General features: G+C 51.0%; 1 protein-coding gene across 2 annotated transcripts in view; it reads left to right on the forward strand.

Annotated features, from left to right (window-relative positions):
* mindy4 (MINDY lysine 48 deubiquitinase 4) overlaps window positions 1–18,870 on the forward strand; it is a 275,047-nt gene that overhangs the window by 97,463 nt on the left and 158,714 nt on the right. For both annotated transcript variants that reach the window (XM_072508076.1, XM_072508075.1), the window contains exon 7: window positions 3,785–3,891. In XM_072508076.1, coding sequence (XP_072364177.1) covers window positions 3,785–3,891 — 107 coding nt within the window. The remainder of the gene's footprint in view (window positions 1–3,784; window positions 3,892–18,870) is intronic.

Below are 18,870 nucleotides of genomic sequence, written 5' to 3' on the forward strand. Positions count from 1 at the left end.
TCTCTCTCTCTCGCTCCCTCGTCTCTCTCTCTCTCTCTCTCTCACTTCCTTGTCTCTCACTTCCTCATCACTCACTCCCTCGTCTCTCGTCTCTCTCACTCCCTCGTCTCTCTCGCTCCCTCATCTCTCTCTCTCTCGCTCCCTCGTGTCTCTCTCTCGCTCCCTCGTCTCTCTCTCTCTCTCTCTCTCTCACTCCCTCGTCTCTCTCACTCCCTCGTCTCTCTCACTCCCTCGTCTCTCTCACTCCCTCGTCTCTCTCACTCCCTCGTCTCTCTCGCTCCCTCGTCTCTCTCGCTCCCTCGTCTCTCTCGCTCCCTCGTCTCTCTCGCTCCCTCGTCTCTCTCGCTCCCTCGTCTCTCTCGCTCCCTCGTCTCTCTCGCTCCCTCGTCTCTCTCGCTCCCTCATATCTCTCTCGCTCCCTCGTGTCTCTCTCTCTCCCTCGTCTCTCTCTCTCTCTCACTCCCTCGTCTCTCTCTCTCTCACTCCCTCGTCTCTCTCGCACTCCCTCGTCTCTCTCTCGCACTCCCTCGTCTCTCTCTCACTCCCTCGTCTCTCTCTCTCACTCCCTCGTCTCTCTCTCACTCCCTCGTCTCTCTCACTCCCTCGTCTCTCTCTCTCTCACACTCCCTTGTCTCTCTCTCTCTCTCTCTCTCTCTCACTCGTCTCTCTCTCTCTCTCTCTCTCACTCGTCTCTCTCTCTCTCTCTCTCTCTCTCTCTCTCTCACTCGTCTCTCTCTCTCTCTCTCTCACTCGTCTCTCTCTCTCTCTCTCTCTCACACTCCCTCGTGTCTCTCTCTCTCACTCCTTCGCATTTCTTGTCTCTCTCACACTCCCTCGTCTCTCTCTCTCTCTCTCTCACTCCTTCGCATTTCTCTGTCTCTCTCACTCCCTCGACTATCTTACTCTCTCTCGGGCCCCCGCCGGACTCTCTCTCGGGCCCCCGCCGGACTCTCTCTCGGGCCCCCGCCGGACTCTCTCTCGGGCCCCCGCCGGACTCTCTCTCGGGCCCCCGCCGGACTCTCTCTCGGGCCCCCGCCGGACTCTCTCTCGGGCCCCCGCCGGACTCTCTCTCGGGCCCCCGCCGGACTCTCTCTCGGGCCCCCGCCGGACTCTCTCTCGGGCCCCCCGCCGGACTCTCTCTCGGGCCCCCGCCGCCGGACTCTCTCTCGGGCCCCCGCCGGACTCTCTCTCGGGCCCCCGCCGGACTCTCTCTCGGGCCCCCGCCGGACTCTCTCTCGGGCCCCCGCCGGACTCTCTCTCGGGCCCCCGCCGGACTCTCTCCTCGGGCCCCCGCCGGACTCTCTCTCGGGCCCCCGCCGGACTCTCTCTCGGGCCCCCGCCGGACTCTCTCTCGGGCCCCCGCCGGACTCTCTCTCGGGCCCCCGCCGGACTCTCTCTCGGGCCCCCGCCGGACTCTCTCTCGGGCCCCCGCCGGACTCTCTCTCGGGCCCCCGCCGGACTCTCTCTCGGGCCCCCGCCGGACTCTCTCTCGGGCCCCCGCCGGACTCTCTCTCGGGCCCCCGCCGGACTCTCTCTCGGGCCCCCCGCCGGACTCTCTCTCGGGCCCCCGCCGGACTCTCTCTCGGGCCCCCGCCGGACTCTCTCTCGGGCCCCCGCCGGACTCTCTCTCGGGCCCCCGCCGGACTCTCTCTCGGGCCCCCGCCGGACTCTCTCTCGGGCCCCCGCCGGACTCTCTCTCGGGCCCCCGCCGGACTCTCTCTCGGGCCCCCGCCTTACTCTCTCTCGGGCCCCCGCCTTACTCTCTCGCGGGCCCCCGCCTTTCTTCCCCCTCTCACCCTTCGCTCCCCACCTCTCGCCACCGCCTCTTGCCCCCGCAGTCTAAGTAAATAGCTTTAACTGTCTTTGTATCTTTTTTGATTTCTTCTAATGATATGCCACCAAATTATTGTCCCTAGTAAAATTGACAAAATAATTATTTGTACTTGTGCTGTTTGCTGTCATTACCTGTATGTTTATCATGTTAAAAGCCTTTTCTTTATATGTGTCGTGTACTTTGACATCTTAATGTTCTTCAGTTGTCACCAGCCCTTTTAATTGCTGTGGGGGCCGGTTTAGCTAAGTGGGCTAGACAGCTGTTCGTGATGCAGAGCGAGGCTAGCAACGCGGTTCAATTCCTGTACCGGCTGAGGCCCCGTCTTCTCAACCTTGCCCCCGGCCTGAGGCGTGGTGACCTTGGTTTAAATCACCACCAGTCAGCTCTCCTCCTCAAAAGGGGAAAGCAGCCTATGGTCATCTGGGACTGTGGTGACTTTACATTTATTGCTTTTGAAATGATTGGAACTTTGACAGAGACACCATGTTTACTTCATTGCTCTAATCTATGAATATTTGTTGAAAAGGTAAATTACCAATGAGAATAAATATGTCATATATGTTTCTGCATCACAAAAATAGATCCTGACTGGAATTGTATAAAATCCTCCGCTCGACGCAGCTGTCCATGCCAGTGTTCAGGATGCGCACACCATGTGTCTTTTTGTAGCTTGGTCTTAAACGCTTTTATTACTCCAACTAATATCGTGTTCCACATTCTAACCATTTCTTGTTCAGGAGAATCGCCTCTATATCTAATGGATTTGTTGCACCTTTTTATATTTTTGATTCCTAGGTTTGAACTTTCCCTCTTGAAAATAGTCTGCCCACATCTCCCTGTCCCATCTTCTTTCTTACATGGGATGTGGGTGCCGTTGGTTAGGCCAGCATTTGTTACTCATTCCTAATTGCCCCCGGTGAAGGTGGTGGTTCATCTGATGTGGGTGCACCATGTGTCTTCTCTTTTCCTTCCTTCCCCTCTCCCACTCTTCTTTCTTTTCTCTTATTCCCTTTCTGTCCCCGCTCTACCCCTCGCCAGGACAGCATGATTACAGAATGGTGTTTTGTCGGTCGTTTCCATTATAAATGTGGTAATTGAATTGATAGAAGCGGGACTGTTTGGATTTATCATTGATGTACAGGAATAAGGATATTGTGTGAAGCTGAATGGGGACTGAGTGCCTCTCTGGTCAATTAGCTCATCCTCTACACTCCACCTTGATTCTCCATTCGCAACACCGCAGGGCGGGTGTTACACCCATCATTACTGAAGATCATTTTGTATTTATCAGTCAATGGTGTCGAGGTATTGGACGAGTAATCCAGCATAACGTTCTGGGTAACCGCACCCACGGCAGATGGTGAAATTTGAATTCAATAAAAATCTGGAATTAAAAGCCTACTGATGACCATGAACCATTATCGATTGTCGTAAAGCCCCACCTGATCATTAATGTCCTTTAGGGAAGGAAATCTGCCATCCTTACCTGGTGTTAAATGGTCTCGCAAGCCACTTGGCCAACAAATGCTGGCCCAGCAAGCGACACATCCAATGAAATGTGAAGAATTTAGTGGGTCAATGTGCATCTGTAAAGTTGCGATATTAAGTTGAGTAACTGCTGCATTGATTCTTCTTGCAAACATTGGAATAGAAGAGCTTTGAGCTGCAAGAATAGCCATTGGATGCAAACAGTCCGTTTCTTTTTGCGACCATCCTAAACTCAACCCTCCCTCCAGAAATGCACAAAAATGCTTTGTGGCTCCAATTATTTGTCCACCTCAGTGACTTGTCCTGGTTAATTGCCAACAGCCATTATCGAGCATTAGTATGGCCTGTTTAGTGTAACTTCTCTGGCGTCTGTTAGGGCTGAGAGCGCATGATATATATTTAGCGGAACATACTTATTATCATTGCGTACAGCCTGAAAGTGTGTCTGATTTTATTTTGCAGATGACATTGATGATGATGATTTGGAAGAAGTTGATGAGATTTTACCTGTCTGTTCTCTTCGGAAACACCACATTGACTCTAAACCTATTGACCTGCCTCTTGCAGTAGTAAGTTATTTGATTGGCATTCTTTTCAAGTTTTAAACTGATCTGTTATTTATCACCATACAGTTCGCAAACTCTCTTCACTTATCAAATGTAGCCTCGATGTCCCTGAGATAGCATGAGGAAAGTCGACCCCAGTTTCTCTTCTAGATCACCTCACCAGCACCGTCGTTTGAAGTGTACAGATATCGCGTGGTCAGGATCTGGCTATGGCGTCCACTCCTCCCCTGACCAAAACCACAACCTGCATTTCAGTCTTAACTTTAACTAGAGGCAGGCTGGGTGCTTGGAAATCCTTGGACTGCCATGGGTGCTTTGTCCTTCCCAGTCACCTGTGGAATCTGGCAGCTTGTACTTTCATTTAGACTTTGCACACGGTGTAAAATGGGGATGCCCCTCAGAGCGAGGTTGTATTCACAATTTTAATGTCCGTTCCCGAAATTGTTTTTAAATTGGTGGGAAGTGTCAGTTGTCCATGTGTACAGGTTTGATAGCTTTTGTAGACGTTTGAATGTCAACCATTCATGTTCAGGGCTCTAGCCTTGGGAGATGGATGTTTCCCTGGGCGGAATGGTGTTCAATGCCCCCACATTCCTGGCCAACCTCTCACTTTGTAATTTCCATAAACCTGAAGTCATCCAAAACTCTGCTGCATGCACCTTACTTGTGCCAAGCCCGGTAACCCCATCGCCCCGTGATTGTAGACCTACACTGGCTCCCGGGTGAACAATACCTCCATTTAAAAACTCTTATCCCTGTTTTCAATTTTCAAGCTTGCCCCTTCCAGCCCTTCAAACTCCTGGGATCGCTGTGCTCCACCAGACCTGTTCCCCCCCCCCCCCCCACTCTTTGCATTCCCAGTTTTCATCACTCCACCATTGTTGGCTATGCCTGGGCCTAAGCTCTGGAATTTTCACTGAGTCCTGGCTGAAAGCCTGAGCCTAATTTTAATCTCCCTTGTGATCCGATAGCTCTCTGAGAACAATCATCAGACTTGGGAGGTTCTTCATCTTTTATTGCCTTGGCAGAATTACCTGTTGAGTATTGGAAAAGGTAGTGCCTGATGTTGTCAAATTAAACCATTGCCTTTAGAATGCATGTATAGTGCATGTCTGTTCCGGAGCAGAGGATCCATCATGATGCGTGTCTCTGTATTTTATATAAGTGAAGGCTTCATATGGAAGTGGTATGGTTAAATGGATAGAAAACGAGATGATACTATAATTTTAAGTTGGGGAGGGTCACTCTGAGGTATTTAAGGTCTGATTTCAGCAGTAAAATGATTTACCCTGTGGTGTGCACATTCTATAATTGACAATCTTTGCATTTGTGTATAAATGCACATTTATATTTTGTTGTTGTCACACAGCTGTAGCTTTTTAAAAAATATATATTTTATTCAAGATTTTTTGGCCAAACATAACAGTACACAGTTTTTCTTTTTAACAACAATAAAACAATATAAATAACAGTGGCCAGTTTTAAACAAATAAATAAATAATATATAAACAAAAACTAAATGGCAACTGCCTTATCAAAAATAGTTACTCTCCAAAAGTACAATCTAACAGTCCAGTATACATTACCTAAAACAAATGCCTATACATATACAATGACATCCCTGAGAGCCCGCCTGGGTCCTCTTTCCCCCCCCCCCCCCCCCCCCCCCCCCCGGGTTGCTGCTGTTGCCTTCTTTCTTTTCCATTCCCTCTATCGTTCTGTGAGGTAGTTGACGAACGGTTGCTACCGCCTGGTGAGCCCCTGAGCCGAACCCCTTAATACGAACTTGATCCGTTCTAGCTTTATAAACCCTGCCATGTCATTTATCCAGGTCTCCATGCCCGGGGGTTTGGCGTCCTTCCACATAAGCAATATCCTGCGCCGGGCTACTAGGGACACAAAGGCCAAAACATCAGCCTCTCTCGCCTCCTGTACTCCCGGCTCTTCTGCGACCCTGAATATAGCCAACCCCCAGCCTGGCTTGACCCGGACCCCCACCACCTTCAAAAGCACCTTTGCCACCCCCACCCAGAACCCCTGGAGTGCCGGACATGACCAGAACATGTGGGTGTGATTCGCTGGGCTTCTCGAGCATCTCCCACACCTATCTCTACCCCGAAAAATTTACTGAGCCGTGCTCCAGTCATATGTGCCCTGTGTAAAACCTTAAATTATATCAAACTTAGCCTGGCACACGAGGACGACGAGTTTACCCTACGTAGGGCATCAGCCCATAGCCCCCCTTCGATCTCTTCCCCCAACTCTTCCTCCCATTTCCCTTTCAGCTCATTTATCATGATCTCCCCCTCGTCCCTCATTTCCCTATATATATCCGACACCCTACCATCCCCCACCCATGTCTCTGAGATCACGCTGTCTTGCACCTCCTGCGTCGGAAGCTGCGGGAATTCCCTCACCTGTTGCCTCGCAAACGCCCTTAGTTGCATATACCTAAACGCATTCCCTTGGGGCAACCCATATTTTTCCGTCAGCGCTCCCATACTTGCAAACGTCCCATCCAGGAACAGATCTCTCTGTTGTACTACCCCAGCTCTTTGCCATACTCCAAATTCCCCATCCATTCTCCCCGCAACAAACCTATGGTTATTTCTTATCGGGGACCGCACCGAGGCTCCCGTCCTTCCCCTATGCCGTCTCCACTGCCCCCAAATTTTTAGTGTTGCCACCACCACTGGGCTTGTGGTGTATTTCTTCGGTGAGAACGGCAACGGTGCCGTCACCATTGCTTGTAGGCTGGTCCCCTTGCAGACGCCCTCTCCAATCTCTTCCACGCCGCTCCCTCCCCTTCTCCCATCCACTTACACACCATTGAGATATTGGCGGCCCAGTAATAATCGTTTAGGCTCGGTAGTGCCAGCCCCCCCCCCCCCCTGTCCCTACTACGCTGCAAGAACCCCCTCCTCACTCTCGGGGTCTTCCCGGCCCACACAAAACTCATAGTACTTTTCTCAATTCTCTTAAAAAAAAGCCTTCGTGACCATCACCGGGAGGCACTGAAACACAAAGAGGAATCTCGGGAGAACCACCATTTTAACCGCCTGCACCCTACCTGCCAGTGACAGGGACACCATGTCCCATCTCTTGAAATCCTCCTCCATCTGTTCCACCAATCGTGTTAAATTAAGCCGGTGTAAGGTTCCCCAATTCTTGGCTATCTGAATCCCTAAGTACCGGAAGTCTCTTGTTACCTTCCTCAGCGGTAAATCCTCTATTTCCCTGCTCTGCTCCCCCACAAACAACTCACTTTTTCCCATGTTCAATTTGTACCCCGAAAAATCCCCAAACTCCCCAAGTATCCGCATTATCTCTGGCATCCCCCCCACCGGGTCCGCAACATACAACAACAAATCATCCGCATACAAAGATACCCGGTGTTCTTCTCCTCCCCTAAACACTCCCCTCCACTTCCTGGAACCCCTCAGTGCTATGGACAGGGGCTCAATCGGCAATGCAAACAATAACGGAGACAGGGGACACCCCTGCCTCGTCCCTCTGTGAAGCCGGAAATAATCAGACCTCCGTCCATTCGTGACCACACTCGCCATCGGGGCCCTGTACAGCAACTGTACCCATCCGCTATGCCCATCTCCAAAGCCAAATCTCCTCAGCACCTCCCACAGATAATCCCACTCCACTCTGTCGAATGCTTTCTCGGCATCCATCGCCACCACTATCTCCGCTTCCCCCTCTGGCGGGGGCATCATCATTACCCCTAGCAACCTCCGTATGTTCGTGTTCAGCTGTCTCCCCTTCACAAACCCGGTTTGGTCCTCATGGACCACCCCCGGGACACAGTCCTCTATCCTCGTCGCCATCACCTTGGCCAGAATCTTAGCATCCACGTTTAAAAGGGAAATGGGCCTATAGGACCCGCATTGCAGCGGGTCTTTTTCCTTCTTTAAGAGGAGCGATATCGTTGCCTCTGACATAGTCGGGGGCAGCTGCCCCCTTTCCCTAGCCTCATTAAAGTTTCTCGTCAAAAGCGGGGCCAGCAAGTCCATATACTTCCTATAAAATTCCACCGGGAATCCGTCTGGTCCCGGGGCCTTCCCCGCCTGCATGCTCCCAATCCCTTTCACTACCTCCTCTATCTTAATCTGTGCTCCCAGTCCCGCCCTCTCCTGTTCCTCCACCTTGGGGAATTCCAGCTGATCCAGAAAGCACATCATTCTCTCCTTCCCTTCTGGGGGCTGAGCTTTATATAATCTTTCGTGGAATGCCTTGAACACCCCATTCACACTCTCCGCTCCCCACTCCATCTCTCCCTCCTCATCTCTCACCCCCCCCCTATTTCCCTCGCTACTCCCCTTTTCCTCAGTTGGTGGGCCAGCAACCGGCTCGCCTTCTCTCAATATTCGTACTGTACACCCTGTGCCCTCCTCCATTGTGCCTCTGCATTACCCGTAGTCAACAAGTCAAATTCTACATGTAGCCTTTGTCTTTCCCTGTACAGTCCCTCCTCCGGTGCCTCCGCGTATTGTCTGTCCACCCTCAAAACTTCTTTCAGCAACCGCTCCCTTTCCCTACCCTCCTGCTTTCCTTTATGTGCCCTGATAGATATCAGCTCCCCTCTAACCACTGCCTTCAACGCCTCCCAGACCACTCCCACCTGAACCTCCCCATTGTCATTATGCTCCAAGTACCTTTCAATACACCCCCTCACCCTGAAACATACCCCCTCATCCGCCAATAATCCCATGTCCATTCTCCAGGGTGGGTGCTGTTCTTTTTCCTCTCCTATCTCCAGGTCCACCCAATGTGGAGCGTGGTCCGAGGTAGCTATGGCCGTGTACTCCGTCCCTGTCACCTTCGGGATCAATGCCCTTCCCAAAACAAAAAAGTCTATCCGTGAATATACTTTATGAACATAGGAGAAAAACGAGAACTCCTTACTCCTATGCCTGCTAAATCTCCAGGGGTCTACTCCTCCCATCTGCTCCATGAAGTCGTTGAGCACCCTAGCTGCAGCCGGCCTCCTCCCGGTTCTGGACCTCGATCTGTCCAGCCCTGGGTCCAGCACCGTATTGAAGTCTCCCCCCATTACCAACTTTCCCACCTCTAGGTCCGGGATGCGTCCTAACATACGTCTCATAAAGTTGGCATCATCCCAGTTCGGGGCATATACGTTCACTAGAACCACCGCCTCCCCCTGCAATCTACCACTCACCATCACGTATCTACCCCCACTATCCGCCACTATGGTCTTTGCCTCAAACAGTACCCGTTTCCCCACTAATATAGCCACCCCCCTGTTCTTTGCATCTAACCCCGAATGAAATACCTGCCCCACCCATCCTTTGCGTAGTCTGACCTGGTCTATCAGTTTCAGATGCGTCTCCTGCAGCATAACCACATCTGCCTTTAATTTCTTTAGGTGTGCGAGTACCCGTGCCCTTTCAATCGGCCCGTTCAGCCCTCTCGCATTCCACGTGATCAGCCGGGTTGGGGGGCTCTTTACCCCCCCCACCCCCCCTGTCGACTAGCCATCCCCTTTTTTAATCCAGCTCCTCACCCGGTTCCCACGTACCCGTATATCCCCCCGAAGGCGCCCCCCCGCCTCGACCACCCCACCCCGTACCAGCTCCCCCTTCTCCCCAGCAGCAGCAACCCAGTTCACCCCCCCACCCCCCCGCTAGATCCCCTTCTAGCGTAGTTGCACCCCCCATGTTACTCCCAGAAGTCAGCAAACTCTGGCTGACCTCTGCTTCCCCCCCGTGATCTCGGCCCCCACTGTGCGAGGCCCCCTCCTTCCTGCTTCCCTGTTCCCGCCATGATTACCATAGCGCGGGAACAAAGCCCGCGTTTCCCACTTGGCCCCGCCCCTAATGACCGGCGCCCACAGTTCCTCATCCTCCCTCCCCCCCCCCCCCCTCCCCCACAACATGGGGAAGAGAGAAAAGTTACAGGGTCACAAGATTAACAACTTGAAAAATCATCCCCTCCCCCTTTTTCCCCCCTTCACCCCACGTAATCACCCCACCATTTGTCCCCAACGTTCTTTTTCTTGCCCGCCTATTCCAGCTTCTCGTCCACAATAAATGTCCACGCCTCTTCTGCCGTCTCAAAGTAGTGGTGCTTCCCTTGATGTGTGACCCACAGTCTTGCCGGCTGCAACATTCCGAATTTGACCTTCCTTTTGTGAAGCACCGCCTTAGCCCGATTAAAACTTGCCCTCCTTCTCGCCACCTCCGCACTCTAATCTTGATATACGCGGATCACCGCGTTCTCTCACCTACTGCTCCGAGTTTTCTTCGCCCATCTGAGGACCATCTTTCTGTCATTATAGCGGAGAAATCTCACCACTATGGCTCGAGGTATTTCTCCAGCCCTCGGTCTTCGCTCCGTAACTCGATAAGCTCCCTCCACCTCCAACGGGCCCGTCGGGGCCTCCGATCCCATTAACGATTGAAGCATCGTGCTCACATATGCCCCGACGTCCGCCCCTTCTGCGCCTTCGGGAAGACCAAGAATCCTTAAATTCTTCCTCCTCGCATTATTCTCCAGCACCTCCAGCCTTTCCACACACCTTTTGTGTTGTGCCTCGTGCATCTCTGTCTTCACCACCAGGCCCTGTATTTCGTCTTCATTTTCAGCGGCCTTTGCCTTCACGACCCGAAGCTCCTGCTCCGGCTCCTGGGTCTTTTGCTCCTCCTTTAGCCCTTCAATCGCCTGTAATATCGGGGCCAGCAGCTCCTTTTTTAGTTCTTCCACACAGCGCCGCAGGAACTCTTGTTGGTCAGGGCCCCATACCAAACGGCCACCTTCCAACGCCATCTTGCTTTGTGCTTGCCTTCCTTGCCGCTGCTCTAGAGGATCCTCCGCAATCCGGCCGCTTTCCTCTCCTTTTTCCATCCGTATCCAGGGGGCATTCCCTTCTGGTTTACCACACAGTGTTTTTAGCCGTTAAAATTTGACCAAATGTACAGTTCTGGGTGCCACACTATAGGAAGGATGTGAACGCATTGGAGATAGCGCAGAAGAGATTTACAAGAGTCGTTCCAGGAATGAGAAACTTCAGTTGTGAGGATCGATTGGAGAGATTGGGACTGTTCTCCTTGGAGAGGAGAAGGCCGTGAGGAGATTTGATGGAGATGTTCAAAATCATGAGGGGGCTGGACAGGGTAGACGAGGAGAAACTGTTCCTGCTCGTTAAAGGGTCAAGAACGAGAGGGCACAGATTTAAGTGATTTGCAAAAGAAGCAAATGTGATGGGAGAAAAACAAGGTCTGGAATGCATGTCTAGAAGTGTGGTGGAGGCAGGTTCAAGCTCGGGAGAACATGTTGGTATTATTCTCTCAGAACTTTGGTAGGGGGTAGTGGTGGTAGGGGAGGGACAAGCCCAGAACTCTTGAGAATATGCAAATACCGGAATAAAGCACAGTAAGTCAGTCAATATCTCTTAACAGCCGAACAGTAATGGCAAGTCTAAAGATTTGGATGTGCAGTTGAAGGCTCCTGGTTCGATTCCCAGCTTGGGTCACTGTCTGTGCGGGGTCTGCACGTTCTCCCCGTGACTGCGTGGGTTTCCTCCGGGTGCTCCGGTTTCCTCCCACAAGTCCCAAAAGATGTTCTTGTTAGGTGAATTGGACATTCTGAATTCTCCCTCTGTGTACCTGAACTGGCGCCGGAATGTGGCGACTAGGGGATTTTCACAGTAACTTCATTGCAGTGTTCATGTAAGCCTACTTGTGACACTAATAAAGATTATAATGTAAAGTGTAAGCTCCCACCTGAAATATTAACCAGTTTTCTGATGCTGATCAAGCTGCTGGCAACTTCCAGGATGTTTTTTTTACATCTGTTTTCCAGTATAGGTTTCGGGCAGATAAAATATTGGACAAGGTTCTCACAAATACATGATCCCAGTGTCCCAGTTTGGGAACAGTGACCACAATTCAGTAAACTTTCAGGTACTGATGGATAAAGAAAAGTGTAGTCCTCAGGTGAAGGTGCTAAATTAGGGGAAGGCTAATTACAACAATATTAGGCAGGAACTGAAGAATGTTGATTGGGGGCAGATGTTTGAGGGCATATCAACATCTGGCATGTGGAAGGCTTTCAAGTGTAAATTGATAGGAATTCAGGACCCCCGGTACGTTCCTGTAAGGATGAAGGATAAGTATGGCAAGTTTCGGGAACCTTGGAGAACGAGCCTGGTCAAAAAGAAAAAGGAAGCATTTGTCAAGGCTAGGAGGTTGGGAACACACAAAGCAAGTACGGGAGACTAGGAAAGTAGAAAGACACTTAAGCAAGGAGTCAGGAGGGCTAAAAAGGTAATTGGCCAGTAGGATAAAAGAAAATCCCAAGGCTTTCTATACATATATAAAAGAGCAAGAGGGTTGGCCCACTCAAGGACAGGGGAGGGAATCTATGCGTGGAGCCAGAGGAAATGGGTAAGGTACTAAATGAGTACTTTGCATTTGTATTCACTAAAGAGGAGGACTTGGTGGATGATGAGGCTGGGGAAGGATGTGTAGATAGTCTGGGTGACATTGAGATCAAAAAGGAGGAGGTATTGGGGTCTTGAAAAACATTAAGGTAGGCAAGTCCCCAGGGCCTGATGGGATATATCCCAGAATACTGAGAGAGGCATGCAGGAAATTGCTGGGGCCTTGAAAGAAACCTTGATATCCTCACTGGCTACAGGGGAGGTCCCAGAGTATTGAAGAATAGCCAATGTTGTTCCTTTGCTTAAGAAAAGTAGCAAGGATAATCCAGGTCATTCCAGGCCAGTGAGCTTTATGTTAGTAGTAGCAAAATTATTGGAGAGGATTCTTCGAGACGGGATTTACTCCAACTTGGAAATAAGTGGATATATTAGCGAGAGACAAGATGGTTCCTGGGTACAATTCCGGCCTTGGGTGACTGTGCGGAGTTTGCACATCCTCCCCGTGTCTGCGTGGGTTTCCTCCCACAGTCCAAAGATGTGTGGGTTAGGTGGATTGACCATTCTAAATTGCCCCTTAGTGTCCAAAAGGTTGGGTGGGATTACTGGGTTGTGGGGATGGGGTGGAGGCATGGGCTTCAGTAGGGTGCTCTTTCCAAGGGCCGGTGCAGACTTGATGGGCCAAATGGCCTCCCACTGCACTGTTGGAGAGAATTCTTCGCGACAGGATTTACTCCCACTTGGAAATAAGTGGACGTATTAATGAGAGGCAGAATAGCTTTGTGAAGGGGAAGTCGTGTCTCACTAACTTGTTTGAGTTTTTCAAGGAAGTGACAAAGATGATTGATGAGGGTAGGGCAGTGGATGTTGTCTCCATGGACTTCAGTAAGGCCTTTGACAAGGTCCCTCATGGCAGACTGGCACAGAAGGTGAAGTCGCACGGTATCAGAGGTGAACAGGCAAGATGGATACAGAACTGGCTCGGTCGTATAAGACGGAGGGTAGCAGTGGAAGGTTGCGTTTCTGAATGGAAAGCTGCCACTAGTGGTGTTCTGCAGGGATCAGTGCTGGAACATTTTGCTGTTTGTAATATATATATAAATGATTTGGAGGAAAATGTAACTGGTCTGATTAGTAAGTTTGCGAACGACACAAAGATTGGTGGAAATACGGATAGCAATGACGACTGTCGGAGGATACAGCAGGATTTAGATTGTTTGGAGACTTGGCGGAGATATAGCAGATGGAGTTTAATCTGGACAAATGTGAGGTAATGCATTTTGGAAGGGCTAGTACAGATGGGAAATATACAGTAAAATGGCATAACATTTAAGAGTATTGATAGGCAGAGGGATCTAGGTGTACAGGTACACAGGTCACAAAGTGACAACGCAGGTGGGAAAGGTCATCAAGTCGGCATATGGCATGCTTGCCTTCACCGGCAGGGGCATTGAGTTTAAAAATTGGCAAGTGATGTTGCAGCTTTATAGAACCTTAGTTTAAAAAAAAAAATTTTTTAAATTAAAGTTTTGCAAAGTTTTTCATAATAAATAGTAATAATCCTAACACAGCAAAATAGAGTGAACATTAACATAGTGCAAAAAGAGAATATACAATAGCAATTGACTAGACATGACCCCACGCGCCTCAGTCTTCCCGCACCCTCCCAACGGAGCACTCACCCCCACTCCCCTACGGGTCGCTGCTGCTGCTGACGTTTTAATTTTCCCTGAGAAGCCATCGGACGGTCTATCTCTCCCTCTCATGCTTTGGCTACTCTCCCCTGTTTCTTGGCTACCTGGCTATTCTTCTGCTTGTTCGTTGCCCACAAACAGGTCCCGGAACAGTCGGGTGAATGGCTCCCACGTTCTGTGGAAGCCGCCGTCTGACCCTCGGATGGCGAATTTGATTTTCTCCATTTGGAGAGATTCCGAGAGGTCAGACAGCCAGTCTGCAGCTTTGGGTGGTGCTGCTGACCGCCAGCCGAACAGGATTCTACGGCGGGCGATCAGGGAGGCAAAGGCAAGGGCGTCCGCCCTCCTCCCCAGGAATAGTTCTGGCTGGTCTGAAACCCCGAAGACCGCCACTTTCGGACATGGCTCCACCCTCACCCCCACCACCTTGGACATTGCCTCGAAGAAGGCTGTCCAGTACTCCACAAGTCTGGGGCAGGACCAGAACATGTGGGCGTGGTTGGCTGGGCCTCCTTGGCACCGCTCACATCTGTCCTCCACCTCTGGGAAGAACTTAACAAAGAACAAAGAACAAAGAAATGTACAGCACAGGAACAGGCCCTTCGGCCCTCCAAGCCCGTGCCGACCATACTGCCCGACTAAACTACAATCTTCTACACTTCCTGGGTCCGTATCCTTCTATTCCCATCCTATTCATATATTTGTCAAGATGCCCCTTAAATGTCCCTATCGTCCCTGCCTCCACTACCTCCTCCGGTAGTGAGTTCCAGGCACCCACTACCCTCTGCGTAAAAAACTTGCCTCGTACATCTACTCTAAACTTTGCCCCTCTCACCTTAAACCTATGCCCCCTAGTAATTGACCCCTCTACCCTGGGGAAAAGCCTCTGACTATCCACTCTGTCTATGCCCCTCATAATTTTGTATACCTCTATCAGGTCGCCCCTCAACCTCCTTCGTTCCAGTGAGAACAAACCGAGTTTATTCAATCGCTCCTCATAGCTTATGCCCTCCATACCAGGCAACATTCTGGTAAATCTCTTCTGCACCCTCTCTAAAGCCTCCACATCCTTCTGGTAGTGTGGCGACCAGAATTGAACACTATACTCCAAGTGTGGCCTAACTAAGGTTCTATACAGCTGCAACATGACTTGCCAATTCTTATACTCAATGCCCCGGCCAATGAAGGCAAGCATGCCGTATGCCTTCTTGACTACCTTCTCCACCTGTGTAGCCCCTTTCAGTGATCTGTGGACCTGTACTCCTAGATCTCTTTGACTTTCAATACTCTTGAGGGTTCTACCATTCACTGTATATTCCCTACCTGCATTAGCCCTTCCAAAATGCATTACCTCACATTTGTCCAGGTTAAACTCCATCTGCCATCTCTCCGCCCAAGTCTCCAGACAATCTAAATCCTGCTGTATCCTCAGACAGTCCTCATCGCTATCCGCAATTCCACCAACCTTTGTGTCGTCTGCAAACTTACTAATCAGACCAGTTACATTTTCCTCCAAATCATTTATATATACTACAAAGAGCAAAGGTCCCAGCACTGATCCCTGTGGAACACCACTGGTCACAGCCCTCCAATTAGAAAAGCATCCCTCCATTGCTACCCTCTGCCTTCTATGGCCTAGCCAGTTCTGTATCCACCTTGCCAGTTCACCCCTGATCCCGTGTGACTTCACCTTTTGTACTAGTCTACCATGAGGGACCTTGTCAAAGGCCTTACTGAAGTCCATATAGACAACATCTACTGCCCTACCCGCATCAATCATCTTAGTGACCTCCTCGAAAAACTCTATCAAGTTAGTGAGACACGACCTCCCCTTCACAAAACCGTGCTGCCTCTCACTAATACGTCCATTTGCTTCCAAATGGGAGTAGATCCTGTCTCGAAGAATTCTCTCCAGTAATTTCCCTACCACTGAAGTAAGGCTCACCGGCCTGTAGTTCCCGGGATTATCCCTGCCACCCTTCTTAAACAGAGGAACAACATTGGCTATTCTCCAGTCCTCCGGGACATCCCCTGAAGACAGCGAGGATCCAAAGATTTCTGTCAAGGCCTCAGCAATTTCCTCTCCAGCCTCCTTCAGTATTCTGGGGTAGATCCCATCCGGCCCTGGGGACTTATCTACCTTAATATTTTTTAAGACACCCAACACCTCGTCTTTTTGGATCACAATGTGACCCAGGCTATCTACACCCCCTTCTCCAGACTCAACATCTACCAATTCCTTCTCTTTGGTGAATACTGATGCAAAGTATTCATTTAGTACCTCGCCCATTTCCTCTGGCTCCACACATAGATTCCCTTGCCTATCCTTCAGTGGGCCAACCCTTTCCCTGGCTACCCTCTTACTTTTTATGTAAGTGTAAAAAGCCTTGGGATTTTCCTTAACCCTATTCGCCAATGCCTTTTCATGACCCCTTCTAGCCCTCCTGACTCCTTGCTTAAGTTCCTTCCTACTTTCCTTATATGCCACACAGGCTTCGTCTGTTCCCAGCCTTTTAGCCCTGACAAATGCCTCCTTTTTCTTTTTGACGAGGCCTACAATATCACTCGTCATCCAAGGTTCCCTTACTCGTACGGGTTCTTGTTAAGTGGGCTCTATGTTCTACTTTTAGTTGCGTCAGGCTGAGCCTTGCGCACGTGGAGGTGGAGTTGACCCTATGCAGTGCTTCGCTCCAGAGTCCCCACCCTATTTCGGTCCCCAGGTCCTCCTCCCACTTCATTCTTGTTGCGTCCAATACGGTGTCGGCCCCTTCTACCAGTATGTTCATACATGTCACTACAGTTTCCTTTATCTAGTATGCTTGCGTCCAGTAACTCTTCCAGTAGTGTCTGTTGTGGTGGTTGTGGGTATGTCCCTGTCTCCTTTCGTAGGAAGTTTTTTAGTTGCAGGTACCTTAGCTCGTTCCCCCTGGCTAGCTGGAATTTCTCGGTCAATTCGCCCAGTGTTGTGATCCTGCCGTCGGTGTATAGGTCCCTGACTGTCAGTGTCCCTCCGTCCTGTCCCCACATTTTGAAGGTGGCGTCAGCCAGCGCTGGCGTGAACCTATGGTTGTTGCAGATGGGAGCTTTACCCGACATTCTGGTCAGGCCAAATTGTTGCCGTAGTTGGTTCCAGGACTGGAGGGTAGCTATTACCACCGGGCTTCTGGAGTGTTTTTTGGGTGGGGATGGGATGGGAGCGCCACCGTGGCGAGGGCCCGGAGGGAGGTCCCCATGCAGGAGGCCTCTTCCGCGCGCACCCATTCGGCTTCTGGCTCCTTGATCCATCCCCTTATTCGCTCGGCCGTCGCCACCCAGTGGTAAAGTTGTAGAATTTTGTTTTTTGTAAGACCTTCTTTGGGATCCTAGCATTCTTTCCCCCCCCGAACCCCCCCACACGAACGCCATGATTAGTTTGTCTAGTGCTTTGGAAAAGGCCTTGGGGATGTAGACCGGGATGGATCTGAATAGGAAGAGGTACCTGGACAGCACGTTCATTTTGATCGTCTGGACTCTCCCCGCGAGGGAGAGTGGGAGTGTGTTCCATCTTTGCGGGTCCTTTTTTACTTCCTCTGTCAGACTGGTGAGGTTCCATTTGTGGATCCCTTTCCAGTCGTGGGCTATTTGGATCCCCAGGTAGCGGAATTTGTGTCGGGCTTAGTTTAAATGGCAGTCCCGTTAGTGCTGCCCCACCTACTTGTGGATGTACCGGGAAGGTCTTGCTTTTGCTCATGTTGAGTTTGTAGCCCGAGAAGGCCCCAAACTCTTTCAGGAGCGCGATGATTCCGTCCATGCTGCTCTGTGGATCCGAAATGTAGAGCAGGTCATCCTGCTCCTGGTGGAGCAGGTCATCTGCATAGAGTGAGACTCTGTGCTCTCTGCCTCCCCTTCGGATCCCCCTCCAGCTTTTTTCTGCTCTGTGAGCAATTGCTAATGGTTCGATCGCTAGAGCGAACAGCAGCGGGGACAGTGGGCATCCTTGTCTGGTGCCCCTGTGCAGCTGGAAGTATCGGGAGTTGGTGTTGTTGGTCCGTACGCTCGCCATGGGAGCGTTGTATCGGAGCTTTACCCAGGAGGTGAACCCTGTTCTAAGCCCGAACCGCTCCAGTACCTCAAGAGGAATTTCCATTCGACTCTGTCAAAGGCCTTTTCTGCATCTAGGGAGACGATCACCTCTGGTGTCCTCTCCCCGGAGGGGGTCATTATCACGTTCAGCAGGCGCCTGATGTTCGCAGTATGCTGCCTACCTTTGACAAAGCCCGTCTGGTCCTCTGCGACCACCTCAGTCTTCTAACCTTTTGGCTAGGATTTTGGCCAGTATTTTGGCATCTGCATTCAGCAGTGAGATGGGTCTGTATGACCCACATTCCGTTGGGTCTTTATCTTTCTTAGGTATCAGCGAGATTGAGGCCTGTGCTAGCGTGGGCGGCAGCGTGCCCCTCGCTAGCGAGTCTGTGAACATATCCCGCAGGTGCGGGGCCAGTGCTGTCGCAAATGTTTTGTGGACGTCCGCCGGGAACCCGTCGGTCCCGGCGCCTTCCCCGCCTGCATGGAACTAATGCTGTCCATGATCTCTCCCAGTGCTAGTGGTGCTTCCAGGCCCCGTTTTTTGCCCTCCCCCACGACTGGAATGTCCAGTCCATCAAGGAACCGTTTCATCCCGGACTCCCCCATTGGGGGCTCTGAGGTGTACAGCCCTTGGTAGAAGGCCTTGAAGGTTTTATTGATCTTTTCTGGTTCTGTTTCTAGCGTGCCTCTGGTATCCCTGATTTGTGCAATTTCTCTGGTGGCTGCCTGCTTTCTCAGCTGGTGTGCCAACAGGCAGCTGGCTTTGTCTCCATGTTCGTAGAGGGTCCCACGTGCCTGGCGGAGTTGGTGCACTGC

Source organism: Scyliorhinus torazame, chromosome 6 (assembly GCF_047496885.1).
Source record: "Scyliorhinus torazame isolate Kashiwa2021f chromosome 6, sScyTor2.1, whole genome shotgun sequence".
NCBI classification, from domain to species: Eukaryota; Metazoa; Chordata; class Chondrichthyes; order Carcharhiniformes; family Scyliorhinidae; genus Scyliorhinus; species Scyliorhinus torazame.